Source organism: Toxotes jaculatrix, chromosome 17 (genome assembly GCF_017976425.1).
Source record: "Toxotes jaculatrix isolate fToxJac2 chromosome 17, fToxJac2.pri, whole genome shotgun sequence".
NCBI lineage: Eukaryota > Metazoa > Chordata > Actinopteri > Toxotidae > Toxotes > Toxotes jaculatrix.
Genome location: NC_054410.1, coordinates 6765204 through 6792496, shown reverse-complemented (window position 1 = coordinate 6792496; position 27293 = coordinate 6765204). Strand labels below are relative to the sequence as shown.

Genomic DNA, 27293 nt, shown 5'->3' with positions numbered 1-27293 from the left:
ATGTTTGTTCACATCCATGTTCAATCCATGTTTTAACACAAAAGCCCCAGAGACAAAGAAACTATGCAACAGTTTAATTAGGAATGTAAATAATGCTCTAAAAACAGTATCATTCATCAGGTGAACATAATGTAGCATAGCTGTAAGGCCTTATTTCAGTATTTTTGTAAATGATCAGGCCATCTGTTTCCAAAGAATGAGCTGACAACTTGACACTGATACCCAGTTAGTGTAGTACATGCTGTAACACATTACATTATGTATTACCCACAAGCCCTGGTTCTCTTCAAGGCACTCCAGTGATACTGGCTCCAATTACAGCCTTATCCACACACCAAGAATAGAAATATACTGACAGAAAGACACAGTCTCCATATCTGTTTACACGTCCCCCCATTGTCTCACTCTGTCTCTCCTGTTTTTTTTTTACCTGTCAGGAATCAGGTTCACCACCTGAGAAATCATTATGTAATCTGTTAAATGATCTGTGCCTGCATGCATGTGTATCTTTCCATTTTAGCATTGTTTTGAGGCACTGATATAAGTGTAAATGTTGAAATGAAGAAGCACAAACATTTCCTTTCAAAACAAAGAAAAATCTAATTTCCCAGGGTACAATACCCTGGGAAATAGTGTTGCAACACATAAGATGCTTATGTAATCTCGATAACCAGCTCAACTGCTTTGCATAGTATAGAGACTTTTGCTTGCCTGTGTTTTATCAGAAGTTAAATCTTATCACTATTGTCTACTTTCAGATTTTTAATGTGTGTTGTATGATGTTTTCTAATGGGAAATAAACACTGTATTTGTCTCAACTGACACAGTTATAATATTCCTGCCATTATAATTTCAAATATAATAGTTTATGGTCCCTCAGAGCCAAATGTGAGACTGTTGACGTGGCTGAAATCCCTCTGTTCCAAGGCAGTAATCACTGGGCTTATGGTCTTAGCCAATGAGGTGTCAGCCTGTGTAGTGTGAGCCAATGGCATTATAGACATGTAAGCTCAGGATGCCAATGTGAGTGACTCATGAGACTATATCATTATGTCATGTCTGTCATATGTACAGTGTATAAAATGTGTTGGTAGCTATAGAGGGTGAATGTAAACATTGTCCTTTTCATTTAATGAGTTTTATTTTTGTTTGAAGTTGAATTCGCTTTGTTGCTTAACAGGAATATATATAAATTTTTTTCTCTCATTCTGTTAATCTGTGCCTCTGTCTTTCCTTGCATCTGTTTCTGTCTCTCACTCTTTGTCAGGTTGAGTCCAGAGATCTTCTTGAAGAGACCTGTGGTGGAGGGCAACAGGTGGCGACTGGACTGTATCCTCAAACGCAAAGCAGTAAGTCAACTTTAGACTGCCAAAATTATAGGGGAAAAAATACCCCTCCCATGGTTTTAGGACTTCACAGATAAACACAGATTCCCTCAAAATGAGAGATAAGTTTGCCTTTTTAGGTAGCCAAGATAAAACTGTCCTCCATTACTTCCATGCGGTTTAGGACATGAGTTCCTTACAACTTTTCCTACTTTCTCATGAAGGCAGCGTTCATTCCCATTCCTGTTCGTTCCCGTTAATTTCTCATGAAACTGTAAGTGCAGCCCTAATGGTCCTAGTAGAAGTGGACCAGAGCGTGATATCTGATAGCATCAATTCTTCTGCCTAATAAGTGCTTAAGAAAATATGAATATTCTGCCAACAGCAACAGGGAGTGCACATCTTTGTGATGTTGTATAAGGAGGTGGAGCTTGCACTGGGGATCAACTCTGGCTACAGCAAGAGGACCCTCATGCACCTGCACCCCAACATCAAGGTAAATGAAGGGATTATGTGTATGGGAAGAAGGTGAAGTGTGCAGTGGTTGTACACTTCACTTTTTTGCATAAGTTTATTCATCCATAAGTTTATTGTGTCTTAATATATAAATGCACGTGTGCTGTGCTGCGTATATTCGTGGCCCAGGTGATGCGTCATCCAGACCACGTCTCCTCCTCCGTTTATCTGTGGGCACATCACGAGAAGATCGTTGTCATTGACCAATCAGTGGCTTTCGTGGGTGGGATCGACCTGGCATACGGTCGCTGGGACGACAGAGAGCACCGGCTGACGGATGTCGGCAGTGTGACGCGTTCTGTGGCTCTGGAGCAGGTCGGAGACAAATAGAACACGAACATACACAACTAATTAAAGCTACCTGTCCACACTTTGGAGTTATAGGCAATAAATGTGGTTCTAACCTCTGACAAATGGTTCAAATATGAGTAGAAGGACCAGAGGAGAGTAAATGGACAAAACCTCATTCAGACTCCCACAGTTGCACAATAGGGGAATGACAAAGTGGCACTGCATGTGCCCTCAGTGACAGCCTTTGGTGACTGTGTATGAGCGTGAATACAGAACCTCAAGAGTGAACGCTTCTGCAGTGCCAGCTGTCGAAACAGCTTCTTCATTTTAATGGCACACACTTAAGCAGACACACATTCTCATGCACGACTACACAGATGTATTCTACACCACTGACCTTACAGTCAATATCATTATTTCCTTAACCTTCTCCAACAAGAGCTCAACCCCTCTTACAGATTTGCAGGGTTTGTCTGTCTGGCCAATTCTTTGGTCCAGAGCAAGACATTTAAACAACTACCAGACAGTGATATCAATATGCCATGAACATTGCCTTGATTTTATTGAGCACCTTTGTGCTTTAAGTGCAGCCTTTCAACAAAATTGTCACCTCCTGTGCTCAGTCCAAAAAATGTCAATATTCCAGATGATGAATCTTGAAGTTTTGGCGAGCCTCCCAAACTTTTTACACCAGATATTTTAAATTGCAAGAGTGCTGTACTCCCAAGGGAATAAATCCTTTTGATTTTATGAAATGAAGCAATGAACTGTCATTTAGCACTTTCACACACACAAAACTCCTAGCTCTTAATTGTGATTTTAGCCATCCTTTAATAACCTGATTAACCTGCACTATGTAATTTCTATTACTGTTGGTTTCATGGCCTTAGGCTGGCTCCACCAATACTCCATCCAGTAAAGGCGTGTCCTCTGTTGATGGCGTCTCCCAGAGCAATGGACGAGGGACGCCGCCCAGTGATCCGGTGGACTTGCCCAAGCTGAAGGGGATTGGTCGCAATAGGAGGGCTCGTTTCAGTCTGTACAGACACCTGCATAAACACACTATGCAGCATGCTGACAGTGTCAGCAGTGTGGACAGCGCAGGTATGTTAATATGAGAAAAAAGAAAAAAAATATGAAGGAATCAGAGCGTTTCAAGATAAGCTGAGGCTCCTCTGTTTTGGCAAAAACATTCTCTACTACCTCCACTACATCGGTGTGTTGGTGTGGGTGAGAATGGGTGAATCAGAGGCACATTGTAAAGATCTTTGGTATAAAAGTGCTATGTTTTTTGAATGCACTTCATTCGCCATAATATTTTCATTCTGTGTGTGTTTGTGTGTACAGGGAGTGGTTCTGTGCGAAGCTTAAAGACGGGAGTTGGAGAGTTACAGGGCAACACTCGCTTCTGGCATGGAAAAGACTACTGCAACTTTGTGTACAAGGACTGGATCCAGCTGGAGAAACCTTTTGATGGTCTGGTATTCACATTCACACACTTTCTCAATTAGGTCTTACTCTAAAAAGCCTCCTGTATCGCTAAGGAATTTTTTTCGGTATACAATCCTCCTTAGTATTACTGCATGATTTTTCCTGTCATACCAATTTGATGGAAACAAATAGTCATCTGGAAAACTAATATGGAGTAGAAGTGAGGACCATAAAACTTTTTTTCTCTCTATCCCTCTTCACCGAACCCTCTGACCCCGCTGTTCCTCTTTCTTCCTCTTTTCTCCCATCACACTGTCCCACTGGATCTTTTTATCCTTCTATGTCCTCTCTCCATCTCTTTGCTGCCAGCCTTTTCTCATGTATTTGTTTGGTTCTCTTCCACTCTGTGCAGACTTCATCGACAGATACACCACTCCCAGAATGCCTTGGCATGACATTGCCTCAGTGGTTCATGGCAGAGCCGCCCGGGATGTGGCCAGACACTTCATTCAGCGCTGGAACTTCACTAAGGCACTTGAGCACACACACACTATGTACATTTACAAACACACACAAGGGTGTAGAGTAGGATTAAAACTTAAAGATAAACTTGTTTAACCCGGATTTTCATTTGCTAGTTTTCACAAGCCAAATTTCTCTGTTGGCAAAATTTAAGCATCTTTTTAGACTGACAGTCTATTAATGGGGTAAGTTGATAGTGTTAGAATTACGGTAAGGCAAAGTCAGGGCTGTAATTACAACAAACAGTAGCTAACTGATGTGAAGTTTCAGTGGGAAAACACTAACCAGGCTAAATTATAGGAAAGGTTTGGCTGGAACAGTGGAAAAAATACCTTAATCCTCACACTCATACTTTCCATGGATCCAGCTTTTCCCCAAGTTTTCCAATTTTAACTCTTTTCCATCTGACTCTGACTTTATATTTACCCTCCCTCTGCCCAAATTCTGTAACTGTCTCTCCTGCAGATCATGAAGCCAAAGTATCGCTCTCTGTCTTATCCATTCCTTCTGCCCAAGTCTCACTCCAGTGCCAATGAGCTCAGATACCAAGTCCCTGACTGTGTCGATGCCAAAGTGCAGGTAAGAGAACGCTCGAAGCTCCTTTTCTTTTTTTCTCATTGCACTTACAAAACAAAAAACATGGTGGAAATGGTTGGTTTTATCTTTATAATTACACAAATTGGAAACTGGGATAAAAAAAGCCAACCTCGGACCAAACCTCAAAAAGAACCACTGGTAGAAAATTACAGAGAAAAGACAAGAATACATGGAGCATAAACTCCTGCTTTCCCAGACTATCTTCTGCATCCCAAAAAATGTCTGTATGTGCCAAAAAGTTACATAACTACTAAGATTTGCACTTGCCATTGACTCTTAAGGGTTTTTAGCTGAAAGGAGCTGACCCTTGAGTGAAATGTTTGACTAAAATAAGAAGGACATGAAGATCCCGTCCTAAGTCTGTCATGTTTTTGCTTTAAGAGATAGTGCAGCCCTTTATACAATTACTGCTGTGGTAAACCTTTGTCTGTATTTACAAGGTGCTGCGGTCAGCAGCAGACTGGTCGGCAGGCATAAAGTACCACGAGGAGTCCATCCATAATGCCTACATTCAGGTCATCGCCAAGAGCAAACACTACATCTACATAGAGGTAAACCAGCATTGAAGCCCGGATGAGAAAATAAAAGATAAATGCTGTTGTGAGAGGTGTATTTCATACTACTCGGTTTTGAGAAAATGCTGTTCCCGCTTGTTTATTTGGCAGAACTCCTAAAATACTGATGATTGTAAATAAGCTGGATCCGTCAGAGCTTAACTAATAATACCAGTAATGAGATAGCTCCATTGAGAATCACTTTGATGTTGGCGATGTGTTTTTTAGTGACTATCTCACTGGGGAATGAAAAGCTTCATTACTCAGCAACAGAAAACTGTACTTGTAAACCTAAAGCTGGAAAGCTATAACGATTCCTCTCTGGGTTTTTGTCTCGCCTCACTCTCTTTTCAGAACCAGTTCTTCATCAGCTGTGCAGACAACAGAACGGTCTACAACAAGATCGGAGACGCTATCATCGAAAGGATCATCAGGGCACACAAGTACTTCCCTTTATTTAAACCTTTGTTTGTTTAACCAGGAAGTTTTATGTGCTGTTTATGTATGCAAGATTATCTTCTCTTTGCTTCTGCTTCTTAGTCTGTGTCTTTCTGTAACTAATATATGTTTGTTCACAGGGAGGGTAAGAAGTATCGTGTCTATGTGGTCACCCCTCTGCTTCCTGGCTTTGAGGGAGACATCACCACAGGAGGAGGAAACGCCATTCAGGCGGTAATGCACTTCAACTACAGGTAAACCACATGTGCTGTCTGAGTTTTATTAAGAAAGAGGAATTGTGGAAGGAAATGAGAATGCATAAGTGGAAGTATCATTAGACTTCTATTGTAGCTAATATCTTTCAAGTGTATGCAAATCTTTTATGTACTTGTACAATATTTATATACTTTTTTATGGGTTTAAATCTCTTCTCATCAGAACCATGATCAGAGGAGAGTACTCCATCATCTCCCAGCTGAAAAAGGAGAGTAAGTACAAGAACAAACCATCATATTAACTGTCTTGATACCTGATATTAAGAGCAGGAAAAGTGGAAAAATGATAATATTCTCTCAATTCCATCCTTCACTCTTTTGGCTTTTGTATTCCTCCTCTCATCTCTGCTGCTCTGCTTCCCAGTGGACGATCAGTGGATGAACTACATCTCCTTTGCTGGTCTGCGGACTCATGCTGAGCTGGAGGGACGCCTGGTCACAGAGCTCATCTACGTCCACAGCAAGATGCTCATTGCGGATGACAACACAGTCATCATTGGTCAGTCTGTCTCTAATCTGCTCTTTCACCTTCTTCTTTTTCATACACTGTTTTCCCCAGTCACTATTTGAGGCAGCTGACCACTCTGCCTTGACCAAGGCCGAAACTCTTAACTTTATTTCTCTTAATTTCACCATCTGTGCAGCTAACTAATGTGCATGTGAATACTATTTAAATATGTACTGAGAGTTATATAGCTCTGTTGTGCCACCTGCTGGCTCATAAGGTGCAGCTCACTCTCATAGTACCACATTCAAAAAAAGGCTGAAAATCCTTCTCTCTACCCATCTCTTTCTTCATATGCCAGTCAAAAAGCAGTTAATCTGTTCTTTGTGTGTATAGTTTTTATTCTCTACTAGCAACACATCTCTGTTAATTAACCTGCTTGAAGAGCTCAGACTCGCTTGCCTATAAAATCATTAAATTATTGTTATTCACAACATGATAAAAAAAAAAGTAATACCAACAGCAAGTCAGATGAATGCAGAGAATCAGTTCCATCTGTAGGTTTTTGTGTTTGTTTCAGGTTCTGCTAACATCAACGACAGGAGCATGCTGGGTAAGCGTGACAGTGAAGTGGCCGTGATTGTTGAGGACTCTGAAAAGGTGGCTTCTGTGATGGATGGACAGGAGTATGAAGCTGGACCCTACGCACTCCAGCTACGCCTAGAATGCTTCAGGTGTGGCTTTATAAAAAGCTGTTGATTTTATTAGAATTAAATTTTTTTATCTTGTCAGCTCAGTGTTTACACATAAAGAAGTAGATTTTTTCCCACTTTTTAGAAGTTACTGTATTTTCCCATCCCTCTGTGTCTCTCCCTCTTTCCCCTACTTTCTGAACAGGACTATCCTTGGAGGTCACAGTGACACCAGCATTGACCTGTCTGACCCTATCAGTGATCGTTTCTATAAGGAGGTGTGGATGACCACAGCTGGCCGCAATGCCACCATTTATGAGAAGGTAGGTTGGACATGATGACAACCTCATTTGTCCCATGTATGTATACTCATTTTATTGGATTAACTGAGACAGCTGAAGCCTCATTTTAACTTTAGATAAATTTTGACATACGGTTTTGTGCAGAATTAGGTGTCTGGACTTTGGGCAAAATGTTTGTCCATATTTTTCATGAGAGTGGTTCAAAACAAGGGCTTCAGTTAAAGACAGCAGTATGTTTGCAGTACATATGTGTGTCTTGCTGCAGGTATTTCGCTCCCTTCCTTCGTCTCTGGTGAGGAACATGTCAGAGCTGGAGCAGTACCAGTCCAAACCAGGCTTGGCCCAGACTGACCTGGCCCGCGCTCAGGAGGAGCTGCGCAAAATCCGAGGCTTCTTGGTTCAGTTTCCTCTGGACTTCCTGTCTGAGCATAACCTTATGCCCTCTGTTGGAACAAAGGAGGCCATGGTCCCAACTGAGATCTGGACATAAAGGATGTGAAACCACTGCCACACACTTACACACCTGAACTGAACTGTTTCATCTTGAGTATGTTACCTTGAGAGAAGTCTCGAATGTGTAACATTGGATTTGCAAGAGATTGCCTTTGATGATGTATATATTTATAATCTAGAGATAAGAGGCAGGTTTACAGCTCTTCTCTTCTGGATCGATAGGACTGCTGGGCATTGACGAATCTCTCAAAACTGTTTCTACTGAAAAACACTAAACTGAGGTTACAGCTTAAAAGGGTAAGCACTATGTTTTGGAATGTATGAAGAACAAAAACAGCAACGGACAACGATTATAACTTTGTGTTGCGTTGTGACTGCATTGAAATTGTGGAGACAGGCACATGAACCAGGGGATTTGGGAATCAAACTCAGTTGTGGACACTTACAGCTTTGGACTGTTGAAAATGCTCACAAGACAGAGAGGATTTCTAAGGGACCAGGGTGAGGCACCAGTGAAATCTTAGCCAGCAGTGCTCATAAATATTCAGCTCATGGTTAGAGATATAACAAAATACGTAGAAATGGTGATGCATGTGATTTACTGAGTTTTTGATGTATACTCGTAAGGTGCATTAGTGCTAAATACGCTGTGTGTGAGCTCACAGAAGAGTTGTTGAGCTTGCGTATGTGCTGCTGTAGACGAGTTTAAATTCTTATTATCTCAGATGTATCTTGTGGATCTTTTGTAATCCAAGACATGTGCTTGCTCTTGCATTGTGTTCACACATGCACACAGACAATTTTACCGGTTCAGCAGTGGTGCATGATTTACTAACTATGCTCAAATCCTGTTAAAATGATTGCCATGATGCATGTACCAATCACAACTCTGAAAAACCCCATCAGAGACATTATATTTATTGTCAGAGGTGTTTTGTGAGAAATAATTATTGATACATGAGATAAGAACTTTCTGAACTGCTGAAATCAAAGTGAATCAAAGCGAACTGTGTTGAGCTGACCGGGAAACAGAAGCTCATTCAACCCAGTCTGTCATGCTGTGTTCGGAAATGATCATGGCTAAGGGAGTAAGATCAAAATGAGAAGGGTTGTGCTGGTGGCCCAACATCAGAGGCTGTGCGAGACAATCTGCTCACAAATTCATTGAAGCAATTTCCTCTTTGCTCAACAGATGGTGCTAGCTTCTTAAAAATGCAGTCTGTATACAGTAGTGGAACCGTTTGAGATCTCCTGTCCGTTTTTCTCAGTCTTATGGCGAAGGCTTTTGATTGGGTGCAGAAATACGGACTTTGAAACAATGTAAACAATGAAGATAAAAACAATATTTTAAACGAAGTATGCAGCTGATGCCAGAAGCAGAGCTTTCAAATGAAGATACAGTTTGCTTGTTATGTTTCCAGTTTTCTGGGAGTTCCAGGTGTGTTTTGTTTTCTCATGGTATGTGGCCTATGAAGCAAGTGACTTATTTTGTATACGTAAATGTTTATGTTGACTAATTTGTTTTCATTTTTAACCCCTGTGTCTGTGTCTTGTTTGATCACGAAGCCCCTTAAATGTGAAGTGAAATAGCCACTCCTTTGGAATCCAGCTACGCTCAGTAATTGCAACAAACACATAAAAGGTTACAGGAGATAACTGGTTAAAGATCTTCACTAAGGCTCTGAAAAAATAAAGGATGGCTGCTGGAAAGGTTTGTCATTTGGCAGAGATCCTTGCTCTTCTCATGAAAGGGCAGTACCTGCAAATAACTGGCATTTATTTAACAGAACAACAATGATGAATAGATATTTTTTTAATGGGACCAGGAAATTGATAGAAGTCAGCTGAAGCGACAGAGTTTGGAAACATAATGCACTTTGTTTCTACAAAGACAAATAATTCAAACGGTTTTTCTTTTCAATTTTTATTGATTTTGACAATATTGCCCGCATTGTTTACCCTCGCTATCTTTGTCAGTGTGTTATTTATGGAATATGAATCATTGAACATTTATTGTTTAAATGTATGGCACGGTTCTATGGATGGTTTTGGATTTGTAATTAGGCCTCGGTTTCTTTATCATAACCATCATTCAGCAGTTTTTTTCTATGGACTCTCTGCACCCTCTGGCCTCAGTTTAGCTGGTCTTGCTTCCGCTCTGTTTATGTACATTTTATTTGTACAGTTGAAGGTATTTACAATTTCTATTTGTTCAGTTAACACAGTGTAACTCATAATTTGGCTAATAAATAAAATAAAATTATCTTTGGAGTATTTGTTTGTTTCATCCTGGGAAAATAACAACAGTAGATTGACTAACATAAAATCCACCACCGGTGCCAGTTCTTAAGTAACCAGCTTTTATGTAAAACAACCAGGAAGTTTTAGTGTGGTACCAGGCTGTCATACCATGTAATCATGGGCTTATGTGTGCAATAAACTCTGCTACAGTGGTTATAGTGTTGGTCTTCAACACAATCAAAACACTTCATGCAAACACAGAATGACACCTGTTGAATCTCAACAGACCTGATTCCTTAGAATCCTCTTGCTTACTTTATGGTTCGTGAGAACGTCTGATCAGAAATAAACCCTTCAAGTGCATGTTTCATAGATGGTGATTGATTGAAATTAGACTTGCCAGAGAGGTTGTCACTTTGGAATGTTTGGGAGGAGTATTTCTCTGCATTAGATATGCCAAGGAAGAAAATTTTATGTCACTGACATGTCTTTGGCAAGCAGTTTTACAAGTTCTAGTAACAGTCAACCCATACATCTGTTGAAACGGAAAACTGTTCAGATTATGGATTTGGATTCTTAAATAATGTTTGTCATTTAAGTGTTTCACAGGTGCAGAAACCTTCGAAAGCTGCTTCTGATTGTTGTATAGGTATAGAAATATGTTCTAATATTGTTTCATCTCATTGTTTCAACTGTCATCTCTGCATCTACGGTGAGGATAGAAATATTACCCTGCACAGATTTGTTTATTTAATCTGACGTGTGTGGGGGGGACTCAAGTAAAGTACGGGGACTTCAAATTGTACTTAAGTACATTACTTATGTAATTGTACTTCATTATATTCCACCAGTGGTCAGGATGTTCCAGCGTCTGCTGTTTCATTGTTGACCTTTCATTTAAAAAAAAAAAAAAAAATCCATCTCTTGTGAGTCTCCAGACTTTATGAAGGTGCGGTACTAAATTGTGGGAGAAACTCATAAAGATGAAATCTAATTTGGTTGTCAGAGGTGGGCAAAGTTACAAGAGCATGTGGCAGTAAAATGCAGTCCAATTCAGCAGCCCTGCAACAGCCTTCATAAAGCTTATACCCCCAATTTTTTTATTTTTATTTTGACTGTGTCAGTGAGATGTTGCTTTTGCTCAAGCACAATTTTCATATCGTTGTTGTACTGGACTGCATGGTGTTGTAACATGTTTCTTTTATTTTGTCCAGTCCTATGAATAAACAAAAAGCAATCTTCTTGGAACTGGTGTTAAGCGATTTCTATTTTTTTTTTTTTTTAATGAAACAATAAAAACAACAAAAACTACGTAATATAAAGATGGATGATTTCTGTTTTCTCAGAATGAAAATTAAATAAGTAAATAATCGGAATTTCTTAAATGACTTATTCTGAAGTACTTGAATCATTTGGAGTCGAATAGCAAACGTCAGTTAAACATCATTTAATGCATGGGTGCTGATCTTTTTCAAAATACAGTACCGGTAAGTAAGAAGGTCTGTGGGGAACAAGAAAAAAAGTTTGGGAGTCCCTGCTGCTTCAACAAACCACGCCTGTTACTGGGCGGGGTTTGCTGAGGCAGTGCGCCCCCGCCCCTCTGTATATTCACTGGCTGTCACAGCAGCGGCTGTAAGACAAGCACTAGCAGCAACCCAAGCTACACAGCCCCTCACCTTTCCCTGTGAAAATCCCGCAGACATGGACCTGGAGGGGCCGATGTACATGGCGCTCTTGCTTCCCATCTTCCACGCGTTTGCACTCTAGCTGTGCGCTCCCGGCCCGAGGCACGTCCCGCTGCTGACCAGAGGGGGGCTGTTATTATTTTGTCGCTCGCCGAGACATCACTGTGTAGGAGAGAGAGAGAAAGAGAGAGAAGTGGGGGGGGGGGGGGGGGACAGTGGAGACTGAGCAGCAGAGAGGACCACACAGTCGTGACAGCAAAGGCCGTTTCAGGATATAGGGCAACTGAGAGCGGCTTTTTGTGTCCTCCATCATGGCGAGTGACTCTCCAGCTCGGAGTCTGGACGAAATCGACCTGTCCGCTTTGAGGGTAAGATGATGAGACCTTTCACTTTTTTTTTTTTTTTTTTTTTTTAAAACATAGCTTCATAAGTAGCAAACCGGTGAGTGCGTGCGCGCGTTTCTCCTTCCCCTTCTTGCACCTGACAGCGTTCCCTGAATAGCAGCCGGCAGGAAAGCAGAGGAGGCTGCAAGAGGCGGATGTGTGGGAGACGAGCAGCCAGGCCGCCACAATGTGTCAAATTATAGATCACATTATATATAGACATTATCTAACATGACAGCTGGAATCGCGCATCTGAAGCCTCATCTTCATTCAACTCAGTAACAGGAAGGTTGATGGTGTGTGTAGTGGTGAATGGAGGTGGTAGCTGTGATTCTGCTGACCTGGATTGGGGGGGTTGTGTATGTTCTTTTTTTTTTCACGGGACCAGCCTATTATAGGCCCATCAGCCTTGTTTCAGACAGCAGTGGAATTTAACCTATTTCTCCCACCCACTGCTGATTCTTCAGACTTGTAAGAGAGCGAGACAGAAACTGTTACTTGATTTCAGATTTCAAATAGTTATTCAGCCAGATTAGTTCCCTCTTAATGGTAAACTAGTTTCCCCTCTTGCTGTTTTTGGTTCTGTTTGTTATGTATGTGTTGGTTTGTATGTGCGAGAGAGAGTGCCAACCTACCTGTAGTCACTGTAGCCTACTCTCCATCAGCCTTGCATGCAGCAATAGCCAGTTCTTTTGTTCATCGAATGTGTGCTGCAAACACACACACAGGTACACACACACAGGCATACACACAAACAGCCTCCTGCGCTTGTGTTTATGCGTGGATACCCATGTTTTCGCTTGGCTGTGCATGGTTTGTGTTATTCTGAGCATGTGTGTTTCAAATAAGTGGGTGTCTGCCAGGCTGATAGTCAGCTGCACACGAGTAAGGAATGCTGCACATGAGAAAAGGGCTTCAGCTAAAGACCTGTTTGCTGCCCTTAGATGCCAAACCACATCACACAGACACACACAATGCAGTTGTTTTCTGCTTTCCCCTATTTACCTGTCTCCTTGTCTGCTTGATTGTGCCTGCTTGTCCATTTTTATCCCCTTATTCTGTCTTTACCCGTCTCTTTCTCTCTCTTCATGCCTGTTTGCTTGTCTCTGTGTCTCTGCTTCAGTCACAACTGCTCATCCCTCGACCTGCATGCTGTTCCTGCTTTTTATATCAATTTTCTCGACTGTTTTTTTAGCATCTTGTCTGTCTGACTGACTGAATGCGCCTCCTCGTCTATCTGCCAGATGCTCTGACTGCATGAAGAGTAATATTCACAAGCGAGGTGAATGAAGTGTCGACAACAAACACTACTTTTTAGGTTTACACCTAGTGTGTTCTCAGCAGTAGGGAGAGCAGGATTGATGGTGGAATTGAAAGGAGAAAATGAAAGGAAAAGGTGAGGAGGAGATGGCAAATGAGACAGACAGACAGACAGGAGATGAGGAGAAATGAGGAAGAGGAGGGAAGGGTCTGTACATTGGGATTCAGCCCATGCATGTCCCCTTCTTTCAGAGGCGTGTGAAGCGCCGGTCTCTCACTGTGACTCAGAGGCAGCGACAAGGACACACACACACACGCATGCTCACATAATTTTGTTTTTACATGGCCCAGTTATGTATCTGAAGTAATGTGAATTAATTTGAGTAGTCTCATCAGCAGTGATCATTTGACACCTCTTTTATTTATGTTTTTCTACACACTCAGGGTATTAACTAAGTTTGAAACATTACATCTCTAAGGATCTTATGGTTTGTTAGAATAAGATTTGTTAGGAGAAAAAGACTTAAGTTTTTAACCTCCTGTTGAGCAACCAAGATTTTTAAATTTCAGTGGAATCCCCAACAATATTTCCATTTGATGATATTGTGCAAACATTCATGTAGCTATTACACAGATGCCATTTGTTCTCTGTCTGATGCAAACATACATCCCACTTTCTTGGGAAATGGTTTACGTGACAGCATAACAGCCTGATGTCAACATAAACTCTCCAGGTAAACACAAGTGGCATTCTTGAGGAAACCAAGATTAACCGCCCAACGTGTCTGGACAGGTCTATTTATCTCCCTTGCTCCTCGCTTGGTCCCCTCCTTCCTTCCCTCACGTTTTTTTTTTCATCTTTTCGCCATGTATTTTGAATCATCATGATACCCCACCCCCCACCCCACACACACACAAACACACACTCTCATATGACATAGTGTACAGTCAACCACTGGACTGGCTAGACAGGAAGTAGGTCAGCTGGCTCTGGTGAGATGGGGAGGGGGTGGCTGATTATAATACTGCCATTGGTGGTGATGATGGGGGATTGTGTTTTATGTGTTTGTGTGAAGGGGTGGGGGTCTGGGGGCAGAACTTGCTCTTGCACTCGGCTCCATTTAGGCGAACTGACCATCACACACACACAGACGCACACGCACAGTGATACATAGAGACAGAACTGAGTGGGAAGTAGAGAAGAGCGAGAAGTGGCTTTTTATGTTTGCTGTATCTGCGCTTTTCTCTGTCTCGCTCTCTTTTTTTATGCTTTGTCTGGTCTCCGCGACATTTGCTGGTGTCACACATCAACTGCAGCAGCACCTGAATAGATGCTGTGTGTTTCACTTGAGTGAGAAAGGCCAAAGTTAGAGGCAGTCGCAGACATGTCACCGCTGATTCCTTGTCTTGGTGTGACTCACAGTGACAGCCAGAAGACCAGAAGAGGTCAAAAAAGCTGTGGTTTTTATACAGACAGTGGTTTTTATGTAAAGTGATACGCACATGTGCGCACACACGCAGGTCAGAGGCGTCAGAAGCACGGGTTCATCCAGTCAGCTGACGAGAGCAACAGATGGTAAACCAGCAGGAAGTATAGCCACAGCACTACACACACAAGCACACATGCACACACTGGCAGTAGACAAATGTTCTGAGCTGGGACTCAGGTGTGAGATCTGTGATGAAAGAGAGAGCAGGTGAGGATGAAGGGACGGTGACACGGTCAGGGAAAGACAGCGAAAAAGGGCGCAGAGGGAGACAGCAGGATCGATGGATTCAGAGAGAGAAACAGGACATGTGAAGATGAATGCAGCTTAGAGAGACTTACAGGGACAATGAGAGACAGAGAGAGAAGAAGAAAGCGACAGAGGCTGTGCTCTGGCTAACGGTGGAGATGTGACCAGTGACCAAAGTAGTCAAAGGCATAGGCCCCTCTCCAGATCTCCTCCCTCCCTCCCTCCCTCTCCATCTTTCGTTGCCCAGTAAGGCCACATTCCTCGGCCCTTCACCAGGGACGCCATAGTAACGGGGCCACAGCAGTGCCCAAGGCTTACACAGAGCTTATTCATGAATAGTCTATATACTGTATGGTAGTCTGTCGCTGAGAAATACCCCTCTCCCTCCCACCCTCCTTTCCACTCTGCCTGCCTGCTTCTAGTTGACCTATTTTCCCCCCCAAGTCACTGATGGAGCTGCATCAAGTCTTTAATTCTCTGCTACACTTACACAAGCAATTAGATGTACAAGTAAGCTCTCTGTGCACAAAATATGAAGTTCCTCATTTGAATCTGACAAATTCCAGTAATAATCATTGACATTTTAATAGAAGTGTCCTTTTTGCTTCTTGCTATCTGATTTGAGAAAACAGTAACTCAGTCTAAAAGTAAAGGGAAGATTTGTTTTCCTAAACATACAGGCTTTCCTGGGAAAATTCTCTCATGCACAGGAAGAGAAATAGTTTATGTTTCCAGCAAGAAAAAAACAGTGGTCTGTATTTAGTGTAAGCACAGTTTTTGAACAGGTAAAGTAAATGAAATTCAAGGAAAGAGACAACACAGTGTCAGCCACACTTTGATTCCCAAATGATTTCTTGGAAGTGCAGAGTATAAACAACTCAGCAGTCAGCAAAAATGTTGCCAAAACATTAAAAAAAACAATAAACAAAAGCTGGGGTTTTCTAGATTATAACGTTAAATCATAATACATTATTTTACAGCATTCTTTAAGGCATTTACGGATACATTAAAACGCAAGTACGCCCAAGCACTCACTTTCCAACTCACTTTCCTCTCATGCTCTAACGCACAAAGTCTACACTCACACTTGATCTGAAGTGCTTGAAGGAATCATGTGCATGTAAACAAGTCCATAGTAGGAGCTGGATCCCTCCGTTATGTCTCCGTTAGGCAGGAAGGCAAGAAAGATGGATTAAAGCAACAGAGCGAGAGAGCGGCAGGCAAAAATTGAGAAGAAAAGATGAATGATGAGGGGGACGGAGGGATGGACGGAGAGATGACAGGGAAAGGTGACAAGTTGGCAGAGACGGATGGAAGGCGAGAGGCGAGGAGCGGATGGGTTCATTAGCATCGCAGAACAAACTCTGTGGCGCGGATCATCTTCGACAGGCTGCAAATCTGTGATTAAAAGTTGACTGCTGTTAATGTACTGTACATGTCTGGGTGCGATGTACTGGGAATTAGGCTACCACAGCATCTCCTTGTAAAAGCAAGCAGTGGTGAGCCATGTTGTTAAATGTAAGTGGTTTTATAAGAGGCAGACCCGGCCCCAGCATGACTCCTATCATCCTCTTAGGGTCTCTAATTCAATCAAACTCACTTCTCTGTAATTCACTTTCTATAGACACTAACAGCACTCACCTGGCTGCTGTCTGGTCCACAGAAACATATAGATACATAGTAGGCCTACATCAACGAGGGAAGAGACAGTAAGGGTGAACAAACTAATTGCTTTCCAAATTTTACTGGCATTTTATTGCATCATAACAATTCATGTAGCACCAGGCTAATGTTTCATCACTCTCCAAAAAGTATGCTGCGTCAACTTTGTAATATTTAAGCTAGAATTAGTCGATTTTTTGGGGGGCCTTTGGGGGTGAGAGATGCACAGCACTGGCAAACTGTCAGCTTATACAGTTGATGGCGGCTAACGTATTAGCAAGTCACAGTTGCCTGTTTACATATTCGGCAAATACAGAGCTGTATTAGCACTGATTTAGAGTTGTGTTTTTAGCTGACTGAGGAATGTAATCCCGATATTCCCTCTCCTTTTAGCTCTGTTTTGAAAGTTCTGGCTCTTTAGCTGCTCATTGCTCCACCATGTTTGTTGGCTAGCCACTAACTGTCCCTTTGCTGTTTGGTGCTAGAGAGGTAGCGTAGCACACAGTGGGTGTATCAGCTTTTTGCTGAAAACAGCTGCGTGCTGGAAAGTATATGTTGATGAGAGAGGTGAGACTGAGTCACACATAGTAAGGTTGTGGGCTATAAAATCAAAACAAAAAGCTGAAAAGCTTATTTTAACATTCTTGCACAAACAACGTCACTGTAATTTATCAAGGAAAAATGCTTGATGTTTGCTCCTCAAGTGTTTTCATTCATTTATGTCATTGGAAATTAACAATCTTTTGGATGTGGGGCTGTTGCTGAGACAAATCCATGAATCAGAGTCATCCAATTACTTGATAATGAAAAGAATCATTAGCTGCAACTCTTCAGTGCACATAGAGACAGACAGTGGAGAGTATGTATATGAAGTAGGCCTAAAATGTTCTTTTCATGACTTTTCATGAAGACGAAGAATAAACTGATTTGTGTTTTTGTTCGTAATGAGTGCAGTTTGTTTTAATATCGCAGTTTATCCCTTCAGTAATTTGTGCCACTGCAAATACAGCCTCACAGATTAGATTTCACACATCTACACTGATTTATTTCTGTTTTAGTGGAAGTCTAATGTTCACTTATTGCACTGTTGATGTTTTTCAGGCGACGCCTTCTGTCTCTCTGTCTTACATTTTATTTCCTTCTAATCCACATTGTCATATGCTTTTGTTAAAGTGTGTGTGACGGATCTAGATAAAAATCTTTGGTCTTAAATTGATAAGAGAAACCATAACAGATAAACATGTCATGCTAAGGCCTCTGTGGCAAGTAAATTTCATATTCCTGGTAATAAAACTTCATTTGATCTGCAGTTGACTGCCAGTTTTCTAGTGCCCTACCATTTTCACCTGCAGTAGCATTTTTGTTATTTTCATGATTAAATTTGACATGGTTGGCATGACTGACAAAAAACCCTATTTAAAGAAATTCAGACCTTATGTAAAAGTGCAAACTGAAAGTGGTTTAGATAAGAATCAATTCATTATTCAACAGGTGCAGTTTGTTTACTTGGAATCTAAGTGTTTGTCCTTCAGTGGAGGCTTTCGATATTGAAGTGTTATCTGGAAAAATGTAGGACACAGTACAGATACCAGTCTGTGTTTTTGATATGAATAGAAGTGCTCACAGTGAATCAGAAAGTTGAGTGTCAGCCAGAGACAAACAAAAATAGGGAACTACACTGGTTCTTAAAAAGTGGCTGATAGTTTCAAGTGCTCTTTTGAATTTGGCAAGTGACGGTAACTTAATAATTAACCTTAATTTCTCAGCTTCCTCAATCAGCAAGCCATTTCTTTAGCTGTCAGCTGAGGGTGCTTCAAGGCACTCTGATGTAAGTTAAAAATCTTTCCTTAAAGCATGAGGGATACATGTTTCAGCTGAGGAATCTGTCAGTCCTTGTCATGTTACATGCATGATCATGAGTTCCTTTTTATCAATCAATCAATCAAAGAACTTTATTTGTCCCCTGGGGGGCAATTCAAGATGTAACCCTAACCCTTATGTAACCAAAAGCTTAAATGGTTCAAATTGACCCACACCATTATTGTAAGAACTGTCCTCAGACAGCCATTAAAACTGTTACTGTAAGTGATTACGTTATTGACCCACAAATGTTGACGTATAACTTCTCAGGAGTTGTGGTCCATTGTGGTGAGGAAATGCTTACTTGTACTTTGGTTTGTTGCTTCCTTTATAGCCTTTGAATGTGGTTTTGCTGATCACGTTAAATCTGTTCAGACCTGTATTTTAGCAGTTGTTTGTTCTGGTTTTAGGCTTAAGGTCAGTACTAGGATTAGCTTTTGGTTAGGTAAGAGTTAAGGCTGGGAATGCAGTGGAGAGGATTAAGGTTAGGTTGAGGAATGAAAGAATGAATGCAGTCGGTGAAAGTTGTCACACATGTTCTAAAGTGGCTTTCACAAGAACTCTGGCCCTGCACTCTAAAACCCATTATTTCTAAAGGGCTATACTGCACATGGACCGATATCCCCTGTTTGGAGGAAAGAGTGGATCCAGTGCTGCATCTGTCTGTCCTTGTGGCCAAAGTTGATTCCACCCATGGAGTAAAAGAAAGGAGTAAAATAATTGAATGTTCATAAATGTCAGGATGTCTGCTCTCTTCTTGCAGTATGTTGTCTCAGGTGTATGTAAAAAAAAAAAAAATACTGGAGAATAATGGGGAGTAGCTATTCATGACCAGTGAATGTCATACTTTGAATATGACAATGAATGCTGGCAAGATATTATTGTTATTCTTCACACTTCCTAATAAGTGCTGAGTGAGGCTCCTGAAGCCGTGTCCTATCTTAAAGACACTTATGATAAGCATGTCATTGCCCCTGTTGTGTGAAAAAGCTTGCTAATTGAACTTTTCTATGAAAATGTTCTCATAGAAATTGGAGGAAGTCATCTTACTTTGTGGGTTTGGAAAATTCTCAGACGTCTGGCCTGCTATTAAACAGTTTTGAAAGCTGTTGGATAAAGTAAAAAAATCTGCACCGTCATCAGGTAAACCGCTTCAGCAAACATCTTCTCAAATTTTGGAGGAATGATGTGTGTCTGAGTGTCCATCGTGTCTCAATTGGCCAATCCTCATTCTAACTTCCCCAACACTTCTGATGTTTTTTTGAGAGCTATATTTAATTTGTGACTGTTATTCAGCAGTTTCGCACACACACGCACTGTGATTCATTGGCCACCACTGAGGTCATGTGGCAGTCATGTGACTCTGGCAAACAGCACAAACACAAAATGAAGAAAGGGGAAGAGGGCAAAATTGCTCCAGTCATAGGGAATTCTAAACCACAGACGCACTGACAAAGCCTGGCGCATGCTGAGAGCTCATTCTGCAAGTGGCCTATAAAATATGAATGATATCGTGCTATATTTTTATCAGCGAGCCCGAGGACATGTATGAACTGGAGCAGCAAAAACGCTCTGTTTCTCTATCCACAGCACTCATTCTGTATGCTGTGTGCGGAGGAAAGGGAAGCTCCACATGCATATCTACATCATGAGTCTTTCAATGCTTGTGGTTCCTATATGCATATGCATTTACAGCATGCACTTGTGTGACTGTTTGTGTGCATGGGGTTTTTTTTATTATCAGAATGTTTCTGTTGAGTAAAAGCAGAAAGATCAAGAGATGTGTCTTGGGAGTTGTTGTCAGAACTTTGTATGCAGCGCTGAGAGTTAATTCACACAGCTTCCAAACACACACACTTGGAGACAGAAAAAGGAAGTGTAGGGAGGAAAACTCTACCTGCATAAGCTGAAGGCCTGATAGGCCAACACTTGCACTGCTTGCAGAATGCTGCTGTCTGCACTCTTGAAAGAGGCTTGCAGTCTCCCTTTCGCTCTCACACACGCATTTAGTTAGACGCGCACTCTTCATTTTGTGCCCACTCATACTCGTTAGAACATTTGAACATTAGCCCTTGTGTAGGAGTGTGCTTTTGGCACAGTATGTGTGTGTGGTTATGAGAGTGTGAGAGAGCGAGACAGCGGGAGGATGTACTTGAGACAGAGTGTGAGAGAATGAGTTTGTCGCCGTTTGTGCGTGTGTGTTTGCATGTGAGGGAAAGTGCATGTGTGTGTGTCTGCAGTGTACAACAAAGAAAGAGGGGTGAAAACGACAGGAAAAGGAAGGAGAATGCAAGAAAAGCACAAGGCCCTGTCTTCAGAAACAGCTGACAGGTTGACAGGTCTGCTGAGACCCACAGAAACAAACATATAGAGACAGAGCGAGCAGGACGAAGAGAGGGATGGAGAGAGAAATGGAGGAAAGAGAAGTAGGGATCAACAAAAAAAAACAGAAAAAAGAGAACATTTTTTGTTAAAATATACACACATAAGCAACTTTAGCATGTACATTATATTGTAAATGTTTTTCATACTGGCTGTAATCCTGTGTCATTTCCTTCTCCATTTAAGCAGCACACAGATTTGCATGTTGCGCCAGCTAGCTGAAAATTCATCTGAAAAAAATTCACAGATGTGGCATGAAGGAGAAGTGCAGAAAGACAAAAACAGAAAGCAAACAAGAGACTGGTTAAAAAAAGAGGACAGACTGTGAACAAAGGAAGCAGGACGAAGAAGTGATGAGGTTCGTAGATGAGAGAGATGGAGAAGGAAATAGGGTGCACGTGTGGCTGTTCAGAACGGAAATAAAATGATGCTTTATTGAGAGGGGAATTGTCTGTGAAAAGTCGGCATCATGTAATCTCATCTGTTCTCCAGCTATGCATGAGTCCCACTTCAGATCTACATAATAGTGCAGTTTATTTTGGTGAATCAGCAACAAAATAAGCCTCTAGCTTTGCCCTCTGTAGAAGATCTCATTTTTTAACTTTAAACTTCTTTGGCTCGTCCCTAGATGATTGTGTAGAGCTACTTTCAAAAGGGAAAGAGAAAAAAAAAAGGATATTGGTATATTTTGAGCTGACCCAACAGAATTGGCTGTGAGTTCAAGGTAATCCACATTACAAGCAGTGTATCATGAGAACTGCAAGCATAAGAGCCTCATCACCCTAAAGCCACACACTGCTTGTGTTATGAGATGCCTATAATTCACATTAACAGACATTGCGGACATTAATATCTTAAATTGACAAGGGCCCAAGACTATCTACAGGCACTTCTGACTGAAATAATGCATTGGGAGAAACAAGACATAACAAAAGCTGGTAAAAGGGCCTGAAAAACGCAGTCTCTGGGACTCTGTTGGAATCAGAAGAGCATTAGAAAAAAGTACCGGCCCTGGACTCTGTCAGGAATGAAGCGGAGAGAGAGAGAACTCGGTTGGTTAGAGAAAAGAAGCTGCTGGAGCAGAGACAGTGTAAAAGAGAGAGAGAAGGAAAGAGAGGGTGAATACCAGCCATTGTTGCAGCAACACATAGCTGAGAGGAAGGGGGAGGTGTCTGTGTGTGCGCGTGTGTGTTCGTGTGTGCACAGGGGTCAGTGGGTTTTATGCTCTGTTCGAGCTGCTCCTTGTCAGAGATGCGTTGAGTTCTGTGTTGGCAACCTAGCGACTGTGGGCTTAAATTATTAGCTAGTCTGGACACAAGCCTAAAACAATCCAGTACTGCATTTCAGACCAATGTATCAACACCCAGAGAGCTCAGCTGGTTGAGCAAGACATCAACACTGCCTGGGTTAGAGGTTCAACTCCTACAGCTGTTAAAAGTGCAAGTGTTCACTGTTGTGATATGGATATTAAGACAAAGAGTCTACAGCTAAGCTAGTGAGTCTGTGACGCTGGCAGGCACAGTGGTGCCTTGAATGAAGATTCATGTGAGCTTGTTAATTTACTCATAAGGACGATGTTACCATGCTGATAATAATGCTACACGGAAAGTCACTGAAGTTATCACATTCAGCAGTTTACGCTGATGTCCTTCCAGTAGCTGGAAATTTTAACTAAAACCAAAAATATCTACATCCTGGTGGCACTAGAGGAAAGATCATGCTTTGTTGTACATGTGCTTAACATACAGTGTACCTTGTTGCACTGGATAATTCTACCAAATTTTTAACATTAGTTTGACTTTTTTTCATGAATCCTAGTCATATCGAATAACCTAATAATCCCGCTATGTTTCCTTTGTCTTTCCAGGATCCTGCTGGCATCTTTGAGCTGGTTGAGCTGGTGGGAAATGGCACCTATGGGCAGGTGTACAAGGTAAGAATATACACTTGCATAAACAGACTTTGATACACATGAGTCCATCATTCTGATCAGCATGTTCCCCATTCTTATCAACTCTTGTTCATTTTCTCCAAGTTGCCTATATGGAATAAAGAATGTGCATTGTGACTGAGGGAAACAGAGAAGACAGGAGATAAAAGCAGTGCACAAGGTTGAGAGAAATGGAGCGGATGTTAAAGAGACTTAAATGCAGAGAGGAGAAGCAGAATCTGGGGCACATTAAAGTGCTTTTAGGAGAATTTCCTTCACTCCTTTTTCTGCTTTCTCTCCCTTTCTCTACTGTATTTACATTTGTTCCTGTACCTCTGCAAGGGTTTTTTTTTTTAGTTTCCCCTCTGAGATGAGATGTTTTAAAAGGAAGTGTTTCTCTTGGACACAAGAAGTGCTTGTGCTTGATCTGACATTGTGACATCACTGTGGTTTGAGGTTTTTGCTGTCAGCTGGACTCAGCTGCCATTTAAACACTATCTCTCCATCCAAGTCAGTGTCTGAGCTTCCTCTTCCCGCCATGATGGCCCGCCGTTCTCTGGTCCTTGCTTCCTTTTCCTGATTCTGTTGTTTTATCCTGCCTACTCTGCAGGATGTGACACCAGCCCTTTGCTCTTTGTTTAATTGCCTCTATCTGGAATAAACATGTGTTTGTTCAAATATGTGACAGCACGGACATGTGTAGGCCCTTGTGACAGCATGTATTTTGTGTGTGTGAGACAGTGTGTCTAATGGAGCAGAGAGTCAAGGTCAGATGATGATGGAGATGGGCTGTTCTTACAGCTGATTGGACCAGATGACAGGTCAGGCAGAGGTCGGACATGCTTCTCCACTCTTCTAGAAATAATTTGATATCCTTGTGTGTGTGTGTATGTGCGAGTGTGCGTGTGTAAGTGACAGAAGGCAGGAAAAAACACAAAAGGAACGGAGAATAGGAGAGTTATGTGTATCCGTTTATTGCTGACTCTGCTGTCTTGGTGAAAGTCACGGCTCATTTACTGGCTGACATTCAGCCAGTCTGTTCCTATACATTACTGAGCCACAGAATGCCTATGGCAACAGCACCGGCCCGTTGGGTCAGGAATCCGTGCAGCTGATCCACACTGGTTTGTGATTGGGTGTCACACAGTGTATAATACTCAGTGGAGACCATACAGAAGTTTCTAGTATTTGACTTTTTACCCTTAAAGTTTCTTTTGGTGCTCAATATAATGAACTATATGCCTACAAAACTCTATTGGACACATTCAAAATTCCGTAGGTGCAACGTAGAAAATAAAATAGGAAATAAAAACTGAAACGACTGACAGAAAATTAAGAGGCAACTATTTTGCTAATTTGTTATATCAAGAAAAAATGCTAAACATTCCCTAGCACCAGCTTTTTGATTGTGAAGATTTGCTGCTTTTCTTTGTTATATGTGATAGGAAAGTATCTTTGCACAGTTGCTTCAACAAAGCAAGCAATGTGAAGATGTAACCTTGAGTTATTGGATATTGTGATAGATATTTTTCACTATTTTCTAAACCAAAAGTTTAATTATCACGATAATCATGATAAAACTTGATAATGAAAAGAGTCGTTAGTTTCAGCCCAGAGAGAAATATGTGCTTTAAATTCAAAATAAAGTTAAAAAAAAGAAAGGGCAGAAAACATGCTAAGAATGCTTTGTGGTGTTTGGTTTCAGATATTGCCCTTCAGTGCTGTAGAAGTAGATACAGATGTAAACTGGAAAAAATTGGACTCATACATACAGATAAGCAGCAGTCACAAAAATGCAATCTATTTTAAATTCCTCATGCGATTGAGGTCCCTCGTCTAGGCAAGCTGCCTGAAGAGGATCAGCTTCTTGTGAGCAGGTGAATCTCTGAGTCACTGAGATGATAAATTGGCCTTCAGCCTGGTGGGTATTAGTGAACTGGAATTGCTTTCTCTGACCCATTTTTAGACACCAGTAAAAGCAACTTATAAGAATAAGTGTATATAGCTTTGGACTGTAGTATCCCCACTCTGGAACAGTGTGTGAACACAGGTGGAGTCTTCAGTTTTGTAAAGGTTAGAGTCAGGCAGGCTGAAAAACATGATTTTACTCCTCGTCTTGACTCCAAAAATAAATTCAATTTGCTCAGTGGCCAGGGGCCAGTCTTGCTCTGGTGTTTCTGTGATCATAGACTGCAAGTTAACAAGTTGTGCACTGATATTTTCTCTTTCAGTGTTTGCTGCAGCAGTTAAAAAAAAAGAGAGAATCATCACACAAACTCCTCCAGAATATACACAACGAACACTGCCTTTTATTTTGCTCCTTGCTGAATGTGATTGTAAGATTTACTCAGGTTAATAGAACATACCAAAATCATCCGAGCTGTAAATTTACCTTTTCATATCACTGAAATGAAAAAGTAGCACTTCATGTGGATAGACAAATTTAGACTACCTTTGGGCTTATTAAAACTTTAATAAGCTTGCCAAGATGAAGTGAAAAATGCATCAGTTAAAAGCTGGAAAAAAAAAGTTCCTGAGCAGTTGACATTTTTGAATATGATATGGAAACATCATATGGAAACATGATATGGAAACAGCACAGTAATAGAAAAAATTTTCACATTTTCTTAGATCAGATACTGTTGTACTTTGGTGTTTTTCCTGCAGCAAAAACATGACTCTAAACCCAGTCCACTGCATTCTGCTGCATAGCTTTTGCTCAGTGTACTATGGGTAATGAAGCTAGAGATATGTAGGTTTATGTGTTCCCATGCACACATCCTTTTGTATGTGTGTGTGGTCAGCACAGTGTTTTATGTTAGTAGTGATAGAGGGGCAGTAATGTGCCACGTAGCTGCAGTTCTGTGTGTCTGCGAACAAGAGATAACAGGTTTATCAACCATTCACCCTACCCCATCTAGTTAAACGATACAGATCTGCTCCTCAGTTCTCTTTCCTCACTCTCCATCTCTCTCTTTTTGCTTTGCATGTGCACCTAACATCTCTTCTCAATTAAAAACTGTAATGAAAAGTTGTTCCTGGTTGTTGTTGTTTTTTTTTTTCTGCAGTTTCCCTGTCAGCAGAAAATAGTTTGGCCAAGAGCAGAGATAGACGAGCAGCTACAGTGTAAAGATAATTTTAGCTTGACTTCTGCCTCGGTCTCCCTTTCTCATCTTACATCTCCATGGCAGTTCTCTTTCCTTGTTTTTCTTCCTCTGTCTATTCATCCCCCTCACTTCTTCATCCCTTCCTTCTGTGCATTTCTCTTATCAATATATAATGACGTTTTTCTTCTTGTTTTCCCAGTTTTTTGGGTTGAAACTTCCCCAGTGAGCTGTACTTAAGGGAGCAGTCTGTGCCTACAGTATGTGTATATATAGCTTCTACTGGCTGCTCTAAAAGGGCCATAAATAGAGAACATGGGTAATGCTGAATAATTAAACACATTCTCTCACTACTTCCCTCCCTCTCCATCTTCCACTCTCTCTTTCTGCTTCCTCCTTTAGCTCTCTCTCCCCCTCTCTCTATCCACTCTCTTTCTCATCATCTGCTTCTCCATCTCTCCCTCATCGGTATTTCCTCCCTTTATTTTGCCACGTCTCTCTCCACCCCTCTCATCTCTCCAGCCCTCCCCCTCCTCCCCCTGCCCACTCTTTTTAAATTTTTTTTTATTTTATCATGCTTCTGTTTCTCTGCTGTCTCTCCCCATCTCATTTTCTTTCTGATGCTTGTGAATATTTGATGGGGGGTTATGGGAATTGCAGTTTTCCAAATTGATGAAGCACTCATTGCCTCACACGGTGCCATGGTGGAGGTGGGAAAGAGGATCATCGGTGACCAGCCAATGGCCGTAACACTGACTGACTGACACGCCGAGTTATTGACTGACAGACTTATTGATTGACTTATTGATTGATCACAGTTCCTCGTCATTCCCGCGGGAGAAGTCATTTTTCTCCTTGATGGATGCAAGGACAAGTTGAGAGGGTGATTAATCATATCTCGAACACAAATGCGACCCTGACGCACACTTTTACATACACATTCACAAACAAGTGAACGATGACACAGTGAGCCCATTGTCTCATTGACTGTCTCCTTGGCTTTGGCAGCAACAAAACATTTCCATTGCTTGTGTTGGCTTGTGTGTGTTTTCAAATTTCACATACCGCCTCTCCACCGACTCTGCTGTTTCCATGCAGCGAAGAAGCAGAAGAAAGAAGAAGAAAGGAGGCGACCAATCCTTTTTTCTCTGATGACAGAACACATCCACTCTGCTCCTCCTCAGGCAAAGTGCTCCATACACTCTTTAA

General features: G+C 41.5%; 2 protein-coding genes across 4 annotated transcripts in view; both read left to right on the top strand.

Annotated features, from left to right (window-relative positions):
* Positions 1 to 11190, top strand: part of pld1a (phospholipase D1a) — a 28893-nt gene extending 17703 nt beyond the window's left edge. Inside the window, exons 12-26 of the mRNA XM_041060899.1 lie at positions 1268 to 1349; positions 1711 to 1821; positions 1971 to 2156; positions 3023 to 3236; positions 3480 to 3608; positions 3976 to 4094; positions 4551 to 4664; positions 5123 to 5233; positions 5591 to 5679; positions 5815 to 5928; positions 6113 to 6162; positions 6314 to 6448; positions 6975 to 7128; positions 7292 to 7409; positions 7654 to 11190. Of these exons, the coding sequence (XP_040916833.1) occupies positions 1268 to 1349; positions 1711 to 1821; positions 1971 to 2156; positions 3023 to 3236; positions 3480 to 3608; positions 3976 to 4094; positions 4551 to 4664; positions 5123 to 5233; positions 5591 to 5679; positions 5815 to 5928; positions 6113 to 6162; positions 6314 to 6448; positions 6975 to 7128; positions 7292 to 7409; positions 7654 to 7878 (1951 nt within the window). The 3' untranslated portion in view covers positions 7879 to 11190. The remainder of the gene's footprint in view (positions 1 to 1267; positions 1350 to 1710; positions 1822 to 1970; positions 2157 to 3022; positions 3237 to 3479; positions 3609 to 3975; positions 4095 to 4550; positions 4665 to 5122; positions 5234 to 5590; positions 5680 to 5814; positions 5929 to 6112; positions 6163 to 6313; positions 6449 to 6974; positions 7129 to 7291; positions 7410 to 7653) is intronic.
* A 542-nt stretch (positions 11191 to 11732) lies between these two features.
* The window catches only part of tnika (TRAF2 and NCK interacting kinase a), a 57663-nt gene continuing 42102 nt past the window's right edge, over positions 11733 to 27293 (top strand). For 2 of the 3 annotated variants that reach the window (XM_041060961.1, XM_041060960.1), the window contains exons 1-2: positions 11733 to 12135; positions 22918 to 22983. In XM_041060961.1, coding sequence (XP_040916895.1) covers positions 12079 to 12135; positions 22918 to 22983 — 123 coding nt within the window. In that variant the 5' untranslated portion in view covers positions 11733 to 12078. Of the gene's footprint in view, positions 12136 to 21319; positions 21409 to 22917; positions 22984 to 27293 lie in introns of those variants that run through there. The other variant, XM_041060962.1, reaches the window with a different exon arrangement.